Raw genomic sequence first — 10,168 nt, forward strand, 5'->3', positions numbered from 1 at the left:
ATACTTGGCCTGATCTCCCTCTCCAGACTGACTATCTTAGTGACATGACAAACAAAGAGAATGATGACTTCAACAGATGCCTTCTGAGAATCTAGAACTTATAGTCACTATTTATTGGGTGTTCCTACTGTAACCAACACTCTGACTTGCTAGGACAGGGACTTGTGGTCTGCTCTTCAGAACATTCCTGATGGACTTATTATAGCATCATGGCTAGTCAGAGTGTAGAAGAGAATTGTGGAATCAATGTGAGCCCAGTTGTTAATCAAGAGCCTGAAAGTGAGGCTCTTGATAGATATAATTCTTCACATGATTCAGAAGTAGATTCAAAAGAGGGTCTGGTGAGACAAGATGATCAAGATGTCATACAAGATCAAGCCTATGTAGAGATCCCACTACCTGAAGACCAAAGCCAACCTATAGCCAGTGAGGAAGATAACACCAACCTTTTCAGTCTGCCCTTCCCCATGAAGCTTTGGTCCATTGTGCAGAATGAGGCATTCAAGTCAGTGAAGTGGACTAAGGAAGGAGACACCATAATGATTGAGGTAGACCTTTTCCAGAAAGAGGTCCTTCATCTAAAGGGGGCAAAGAAGATTTTTGAAACAGACAGTTTGAAGAGTTTTATTCACCAGCTCAACATGTATGGATTCAGAAAGATATACCCTGAGACATCTGTGGCTTTCTTTGAAGAGTACAAGAGAATAATGGTAATGTACTAATTTAACAACAGAAGCATACACCTATCTCCCCCAATCCATGCCATACATGATGTCAGTTCTATTTTAGCAGGAGGGTCAATAAAATGTCAAAAAAGTAGATTTTGAATGTAATGGCTTTGTTCTTAAATTACATAAGGCCCACCTAAAAGTATTCAAACAAGAAGAATGGCTATAAAAAGCCATATAGTAGTGCATGCATGTACACCAGTGTGTGTGTGTATGTATGTGTGTGTGTGTATGTATGTGTGTGTGTGTATGTATGTATGTATGTGTGATCATCTTAACTTACATACTGTTTAAGAATCATTGCCAACTCGTTATTTTTTAATCACAAACTAGGACAATGTGACTGGTGGTGAAGAGGGTTGTGGGGATCAACACATATTTCATCTTAGGATAGCTAAACTGTTCATTTTGTTTCAGATGTACCGTCACTTCAACTTTCAGAGAGATAAGCCTGGACTTGTTGAGTATATCTGGGGCAAAGAAGACCTAAAAAATCTTGCCCACCAAGCTCTCTGTGTACCCATTCCACTTAGATCTTCTCAAGAGCCAACTTCAAAAAAGAAGAAGTCACCTACCAGATATTCTCCACGATTCTATCGCAAATCCGAGGAAGACTGTGAAGATGCCAAGAAGAAAAACTCCAATGACCAGGCACACAAAGGAAATCAAGGCTTTGTATTCTCTGCTGTGTGGGCTATGAAATTTATTCCTCCATGTTCACTAGAAATGCAGCTTCCGGGGGAGTCAAGTAACCCAATTGCAGATGATACCTCAGGCACTATTATATGTGGGCCCCCAACTGCTCCTGGAATTCAAGGCACAGAAGAAAATCCAAGTGCTAGTTCATCAGATCAACTCATTTTAAGTTCTATGATGTCTCTGTACAACAGTTCTTGTTCTGCCCTATTGTCTACCCTCTTAGGAAGGCCAACAAACGAATCTCCCGATGAAGAGCAGGAGGGCTCCTCAGATTACAAGTGTGTAATCTGTGAGCCCATAAAGAATAGTCCTCGCTTATGAACTCACAGGCCCCTGAAGACCAGTAGAAAATTTCTTCTAAGAATATATCAACTTTTGGCATCAGAAGCGTAAATATCATGATGGTAAATAAATAATCTAAACTAGAATCCAGAGTCTGTGTCATATCTGACCCTCTGTACCATCCTGTATGCTTGGCTTCCCCAATATTGGATTCACTTTATCTTTTCAGGAGAACCAGCAATACTTTCAGGATCTCAGCAAAGCATTCTTCCCAGTAGGGTGGAAAACAAGCCTGGAAATACATGCTCCCCTGGCACTTGCTTATTGGATACTAGCTTCACCTCACATTGCTCAGGGGTCTGGAATTAGGAGATTCCAATGTCTTGTATCTGCACCCCCAACAGAGGTCATCAGGAAATTTCTGAGCAAGACCTGAGGGTTACTATCAAGCATCCATTAGCCCTGTATGAGCATGCCTTAAACTGGCTGCCCATCTGCTAAGGAGTGAGCACTACTATGCCCTGGTCCCTGGGATACAGACCATTCCTCTCAGCACATGGGGGTGGGAAACTACCTGACACAAAAGGAAGACAGACACTAGAAACTTTGCAACAGAACCTGCAAAATGTTGCTACAAAATGTCCCCCACTTATCCTTTCTTAATCAACCTCAAAGAGTCAGAGCTAGATTTAGGACATTTAAGATAAGAAATGGCTGGGTGAGAGCCACCCTTCCGTGCCTGGAGGAACCTCTCCAGAGAGCTCTTGCACCGTGGGAGGTGGGAGGACCCAACATTGTTGCACTTCTCTATTGATTGCCCTCTTCATCACAGATTTTCCAGGGCATTGGTGTCAACTCAGTGCCTGGCCCCAGGCTTGCCACCTGGTCCCCAGGATGCTGTGCATGAACTTCCTGGGTTTTGACAGAAACAACATATGGGAAAGCACATGGGGCCCCAGGACACTAAACACCATTTATGTGCAATCCAGGCAACAGCAGGCAACAAAAGTAAGAGAGTCTTTTCCTGGTAGTTTTCCATTCCCCTGAAGGCCAAGGTACTAAGGCCACAGAAGCACAGTGAGAGAGGAAAGTCCTCACTGACGTCCAATTCATGAGAGCATAGCAGTCTGGGTGGATTTGGGGACAGTCCATAGTGTGTCTTTCTCACTCAGCAAGCCATTGGTGGCTCAATGCTGCTTTGACTTTAGAGTCTGCACTGTGATGGTGAGTTGGTGAGTTGATGAGGTGTTATTTAGCTGCTTTCTCAGCACCATTACACCCCACCCCCAGAGCCCATAGTGGTCACACCCTCCTCTGCAAGGGATTGAGCTCTAGAAACCATGTCAGTCACTTGGTATCAGTGCTGCCTGTCACATGCATTGCCATTTGCACACAATCAGGCACACAGAGTGCAATGCTACAGACTCTTTCCTGACATTGGCTCTCAGATTATAAATAGGACCAGAGAACTAGAGTGGAGCAGTAACTACCTGAGTCTGAGGAACCTTGTCCTATTTACCCCATCCCAGTTCCTCTGGTGAGCCTAAGGACAGAGTGCTGTTTCAGGAAGGTTCAGCATATATCCTCCAGCTCACACCAAAACAGAAATGCCAGTTTACTGAGTGGTATCCTAAGGTCTCTTCTCTAATGTGTCAGCACCATGTTCTACATACCTTCATGAAGCACCTGTCACTGCTCTGTCAAGTCTGTATTCTTGCCAAGGCGAGGCCTTAATTTCCTTGGTGTCATTCACAGCATGTTCTGAAGATGGACACTATAAAGAAATACCACACTAGCTTATAATAGAGTATAATAAAGAGTTATTTATTTAGGGGTAGACCCACAGATCACAGTCTTCTGCATGAACGGGGAACAGGAACTGAATCCAGCAGCTGGAAGAGCGAGCTCTCACACTTTACCTTGGCATTTATATTATAAGAGACCACACCCAAGTGGGCTGGTATCTTAAAAGCTATTGCCTGAAGGAGTTTCCACAGCACCATTTCTTCTATACCTTTTTTTCATAGTGTTCATTGTGATTGCTGATGGTACATTTCTGGTAGGTACTGAGCATAGAACACAAACACTAGTCACAGTTTGACCCATTATAGGACAAACAATACAAAACTGCTGGAAGGAGGGGCAAGTAAACCTTATCTTTCTCAGATACTTTCGCAGGCTCCAAATAGAGAAAGATATCACAACCCAGCCCTTCAGTTTCAAAGCCATTTTCCATGTTACCTGAAACTCCATTGAACTTGGCCTACTGCCCCTCCTTTTCAAAGGTCAATGGTTACCTACCTGTTCAGTGACAAATTCAATGCTAGGGACTGTGATTGAGATAACTGGTATCAGTCTGTGGAATTTTTGAGAACCTCTCAGAATAGGATACATTTGTAGACAAAGTTATCAAGAGTACAATGTGTTGTCAGTGCTGAAGGAGGTCATCATTCCCTAGAGAATACACAGGAGGGAGGGCCCCCTGGGCCTAGTTAGGTTTTTTTTTTTAAGCTGAGTAAGTTGGTATTTACTATAGAGGGACATTCTTGGATCCTCTGTGTCTCATACTTGTCTATGTCACTGCCACCAATACTCTTAGCTCACCAGCAGAGATATAAAAGCATACTCCTTGAGGAACATAACTTGTTTCTGTTCATCAAGGCCAGGGGAAGTTTCTTGCTTATCTGGCTCAAGGACCACAAGAGACAACAATCAGTGGATCAGAAAATACGTTTAGTTAGTAGACTGAACTATTATACAATGTAGGCAGGATCTAACAGGCAAAAGATTACATCTTCCCAGATTAATGACATCTTTTCCAATTTAGTTTCAGACAAGGGTTTGGGTGTATTGAATCCCACCGTCCTTCATGTAATTAGCAAACCACACACAGTATGGTATCACAGATCACAGACCTTCATCCCTCCCAGTCTTGTGTCTTGGTGAGTTTACAACCTAAGCACAAAGAGAACCTGGTTCAAGTAGAGAAAGGTCCAGGCTTTCTACCTGTGTACATCCATGCTTAGAAGGAGAGAGGCCTTGATAGGCTGGCAGGAGGCTTGGGTTGGCAAGGGTGGCCTCTGACCAGTCATCCATGGATATTGGGTTACACAATAGTAAGAACTAAAGCAAGAAACAGGTTTATGGGGGATCAAGCTCTCTTTGGTCATGGACAGCACAGTCTTCCACCTCCAGGATTCCCAGTCAGATTTTCAATATAAGGATAGATGTCTCTCACACCTAGGTAAGGGATGTTCAGAGCTATGGATGAGAATATATGGCCAAGTTCAGTCCACATGGTACCAGTGTTGATGTGGATTTCTGAGGCTACTCCCAGTTGACTGCTATTCCCATGCTTAATCTCCAAGGCTTTTGTCCAAACTCTGACATCTCTTAGACAAGAGGTATAAACTGACATACAGCCACACCTGCACCTACACATAAGTTCATACTCACCACAGCAATGTATGAAGCCAATCAGGCCCAAACCCACCACTTCTGCATCAAGGACTGGAAAGTCATGTATGTAACCATACACTAATCTGGGTTGGCCACTAGAAGACACTGTTGAACTCATCAGAATCTGGGGAGCTCTGATTAATCAATGCTAGAGCAAGGTCTCTGGCACAGAACCAGGAAGCAGATAGAATTGAGAAAAAAATAAGAGGACTAACTGGTTAGAGTGAGGCCATGCAACAGTTGGACTTAGAGTATTGAGGCCTTGGTGAAAGACCTGGAAAAGAGCAAAGGAAAGTTGTGAGCCTTAAGAAATGAGCTGGTAGGTGGGGCAATGGAAGGAGCTAGGCAGGCCAATGAGTGCTCAGAACAGTTGGAGTCCTATAGGAGTAATAGCCCTGCAAGGTTTGTTGAGGTAAAATAAAGGTGGGTCTTTGAGTAATGACATAAAAACATGGCGTGGGTAACTGATACTTGTTTTCTGAGTTTCTGCCCTGCCTGGTCCCACAGTCATTCACTCCTAAAGAAATCACACAGAGGTCTATATTAGTTATAAACTGATTGGTCTAGTAGCTCAGATTTCTTATTAACTCTTATAACTTGTATTAACCCATTATTCTTGTCTATGTTAGCCAAACGGCTCAGTACCTTTTTCAGTGGGTCAGTCACATCTTGCTTGCACTGTGTTTGGATCACGACTACAGAATGTGCTTCCTTCTTCCCCAAATTATCATTGCCCCACCTCTACTTCTTGCATGGTCATCCTGCCTATACTTCCTGACTGGATACTGGCCAATCAGCATTTATTTAAAATATAAGTGACAGGGTACAGACCATTTTCTCACAGCACTTTGTTCCCCCACTTTAAAAAAAAAACCAAGAACTCTGAATCTAATATTCTTTGTATAGCTTTTCTCTTAACAATTATGCATAATAACTTGTAACCAACATTCTAAACAAAGGAAAATATCTATAGTCCATTTTTTGGAATGGACTAGCTGTGTGCCTAGAAATGGGGTACTGTGCAAGTCTCTCAGAGGCAGTGAGAAGCTCTGCCATGCTGGACTGTGTTGAGCAACTGTGCTGAGGGAGCAGGCAGTACTCTATATATCATAGTAATGGCACTGCTTAAGTTTTAGACTGGGCAGGGCAAGCAGGAAGTACCATATTTGACCTAGTAATGTCACAACCTAGATTCTTAAGCACTTAGCATTTTAAGAAGTGCTTTTGGTCAGAAAATAATTATAAATTGCAATAAAGACAAACCCAGATAAAAAGATATATAAATGGGTCACAGTGTTAGATAAATGTATGTAGGCTTGAAAGAGAAGAAAAAGAGTATAGAGAGTTGGAAAAGAAGCAAATGGTTTTTTAAAAAAAGGGGGTAAAGTCTTTAAAGAGACAGAGTACAGATAGTCATAGATTAAAAGGAGTAAGGAAAAATAAGCCACATAAATATGGAAAATTCACAGAGAGTCTGGATTAAGTATATTATTGTGTTATCTTTAAATTATTTGACTGTAAATTACCCAACTACAGAGAGACATTTTATTGTATGGGCTACTAAGCTAAACCAGCATGTATCTTTTTTTAAAAATATTTATTTATTTATTATATATACAATATTCTGTCTGTGTGTATGCCCGCAGGTCGGAAGAGGGCACTAGACCTCATTACAGATGGTTGTGAACCACCATGTGGTTGCTGGGAACTGAACTAAGGACCTTTGGAAGAGCAGGCAATGCTCTTAACCTCTGAGCCATCTCTCCAGCCCCAACCAGCATGTATCTTATAAAGGAATCATGACTTTCAAATTTAGCTCTAAGATTATTTTGCTTTGGAAAAGAGGTTCTTCTTTTGTTTCCTCAGAGGATAAGAACCTAGGGATTGCTTCCAGACTGGTGTAGTTTCATGGAATAAGACCTCCTCAAAGGTTGTCTTGAACACTCCTCAAAAAATTACTTTGCCCAACTGCTGACTGAGATGAAACTAGTACACAGGATACACCATAAAAGACCAGATTAACAGTGCCCCCAGTCAGCAAGAAGCAGTATGGACAAAACTACGCCCATATTTCCAAATATTGCTTATAGATGTTTGTTTACATTTAAAGGTGGATATGCTATAGAGATGAATAATTTGCATTGGTATGGATCTTGGTTTATTGATATAAATTAAGGTAAATTTTGTTATACTGTATATGTATATTTCTTCCCTTGATTAAGGTATTATGTTTGTGTATTTATTTAAAAATGCAATGTATAATTAAGAAATATAAGTTAATATATAATCATCTATAATAGTCAAGCTTGTAGTCATGTTAGTTAGATTTTCTAGATGTATAGAAATATATTTCAGTCAGTTAGGTTTTCTTCGGATCTTTCAGAGACCTTCTGAATATGGCATTTAAATGTTTTAAAAATTTAGGACTTTTCATGACAATGAGACACATCTATTACTAGAAGCATCAAGCTACTTCAAGAGGTAGATTGGCACTAGTTAGCCATTTGGGCAAGAAACTGTTCCTGCCTGGACTGCTTAACTAAACATGTAGAACCCACAACAAAATGACTGCTGAACTTGCCTAAAGGTGAGACGATCCTTCGGGGTTCCTGATTCATAAGAGACTCTACTAAACATTCTGCAGGATACAAAAAACAGTGACTGCCAAACTGCAATATAGGCAGAACTGTCTTTGAAATTTCCTCCTTTGTGGAAAAGTCTGCTGGATAATATGGGCCTGTAGGCTGAAGATGGATGCCCCACTGGTACAGAAGAACTTTGGGTGACTGTCCAGGTAGCAAGATGTCTCTTTCAATTCTAGAATTTTGGAAGTTGCTTACAATACACTTTCTGTTTACTTAGTCTTTGATGGAGTTGAGGAATAGATAGTTATTATTACAGTTTTCCTTAGTTACGATAAAGGATAAAGTAGATATAAATATTGTAACTATAATTCTTGCTAGAATTTTACTATGTTAAAGCCTTAATTTTTGTTTAAATAGAAAAGGGGAAATAGTGTGGGAAGTCCCTCTGTCTGTGTATTGCTTTCCTTGGTTGATGAATAGAGAAATAGGCCTGTTGATAGGGCAGAACTTAGGTAGGTGACGAAACTGGACTGAATGCTGGGAGAAGGAACAGTGGAGTCAGAGACATGGAACTGACACCAGAGTCAGACATGCCATCACTTTGCTGGTAGGCCATGATACACAGATTAATGGATATGGGTTAAATTAAGATGTAAGAGTTAGTCAATAAGAATTTAGAGCTAATGGGACAATCAGTGTTTTAATTAATACATTTTCGGTGTGATTATTTCTGGGCTAAGCCAGCCCGGTGGCTGGGAACTGGGCAGCAGGGTGAACAAACAGCTCTCTCCTGCAACTAACACTGACAGTGGTAGGCAGAGAGATAGGAATAGCAAAAGCTAGGATGTGACTGGGACTGAGGGTACTAAAGTAGAATTGAAAGAGCTGAGGAACTAATAGAACTGTGCTCTGACTTCTGAGGTAAGAATTGGAGTCACAGCTGTGAATCCTGACCTAGGTAGGTAGACACATAGCATACCAAACTAGAGTTGGAGTTGTAGTGGTGTGGTAGGATTTGAAGGTAGCATTATGAATACTGACCTAGTGGGGAAAATCTAGGGAGCATCAGGATGGGACCTAAGAAGTGTGAGTGAACTTTGCATAGAATTCTGATATAATGTGGAGAGGGAATGCTGGAGATGTTGGACCTCATTGCTGAGATTTCTGATATAGACTTTAAAGTGTCTGCTGGAGGAGTTGGGTAGGACTGTGTGCTGAGGTAGAAGTTGGCAGGAGTTCTCAGGGCTTCCAAATGAGGAAAAGCAAAGCTGTTAGTGACAGAGTAGGGTGGCCCTGAGAGAAGTTCAGGAGAGAGCTGTTTATCTTAAGGCATTTGGAGTTGGATTGCAGAAAAAGGAAGAGATTTAGAATGTTTGAGCAAAGGTAGGATTGTGGGTAGACCATGTGTATTTTTGTATAAACAGGGACAGGGCTGTGGGATGCATGGCAGGATGGAGGTTTCTTAGATGACTTAAAGAGGCTTGTGGAGTAGCTGGATCAAATTGGAGGAGGCTTCATATTGGGGAAGGATGCTTGTTCATTTTCCGGGTGCACATATTCCCAAAATAATCACTCAGAAACTATATTAATTAAAATTCTCCTTGGTCAAAAGCTTAAGCATATTGCTAGCTAGCTCTTATATCTGTGGTTAACCCATTTCTATTATTTTATATTTTACCATGAGTCCTGTGGCCTACCAGCAAGGTTTCAGCTGGCAGTTTGTGTCTTTCTCCTCTGAAGGCTCCATGACATATCCCTGACCCTAACTTCTTTTTCCCAGCATTCAATTTAGTTCCCCACATCCTAGCTCTTTTCTATGCTGCTATAGCCTCAAAGCAGTTTCTTGATTCATTAACCAATAAAAGCAACACATTTACAGAAGGACTTCCTTCATTATATTCCCTTTTCTGTCTAAATAAAAAGGAAGGTTTGGACTTTAGCATAGTAAAATTAGATATAACAAAACAGGTATCAAGCAAGAATCACAGTTACAATATTTATATCTACTTTATCTTTCATCATAACTAAGGAAAACTATAATTATTACTATCTATTCTTCAACTCCATTAAAGACTCCAGAAGGATATAATATCACCTAAGTAAACATGAAGTGCATTGTAAGCAACTTCCAAAACTCTAGAATTGACAGGGACATCTCGCTGCCTGGACAGTCACCCAAAGTTCTTCTGTACTATTGGGGTATCCATCTTTAGCCTACAGGCCCATAGTATCCATCAGACTTTTCTATGAAGCAAGAAATTTCAAAGACATTTTCACCTATATTGGCAGTTTGTCAGTAACTTTCTTCTGTGTCCTGCAGAATGTCTGGCAGACTCTTTCATGAAGCAGGAACTTCGAAGAATTGTCTCACCTTAAGGCATGTTCAGCAGTCATTTCTCTGTGGGTCCTGTATGC

The 10,168-nt window shown here is 41.1% G+C and overlaps 1 protein-coding gene across 1 annotated transcript; it reads left to right on the forward strand.

Moving 5' to 3' along the window:
- Nucleotides 1-209: 209 nt before the first annotated feature.
- Nucleotides 210-1,748, forward strand: Hsfx4 (heat shock transcription factor family, X-linked member 4). The gene is made up of 2 exons (XM_026777084.1): nucleotides 210-710; nucleotides 1,146-1,748. Exons 1-2 carry the CDS (start codon nucleotides 210-212, stop codon nucleotides 1,746-1,748), a joined length of 1,104 nt encoding a protein of 367 aa, XP_026632885.1.
- The last annotated feature ends 8,420 nt before the right edge of the window (nucleotides 1,749-10,168 follow it).

This window comes from Microtus ochrogaster, unplaced genomic scaffold, assembly GCF_000317375.1.
Source record: "Microtus ochrogaster isolate Prairie Vole_2 unplaced genomic scaffold, MicOch1.0 UNK45, whole genome shotgun sequence".
Taxonomy (NCBI): domain Eukaryota; kingdom Metazoa; phylum Chordata; class Mammalia; order Rodentia; family Cricetidae; genus Microtus; species Microtus ochrogaster.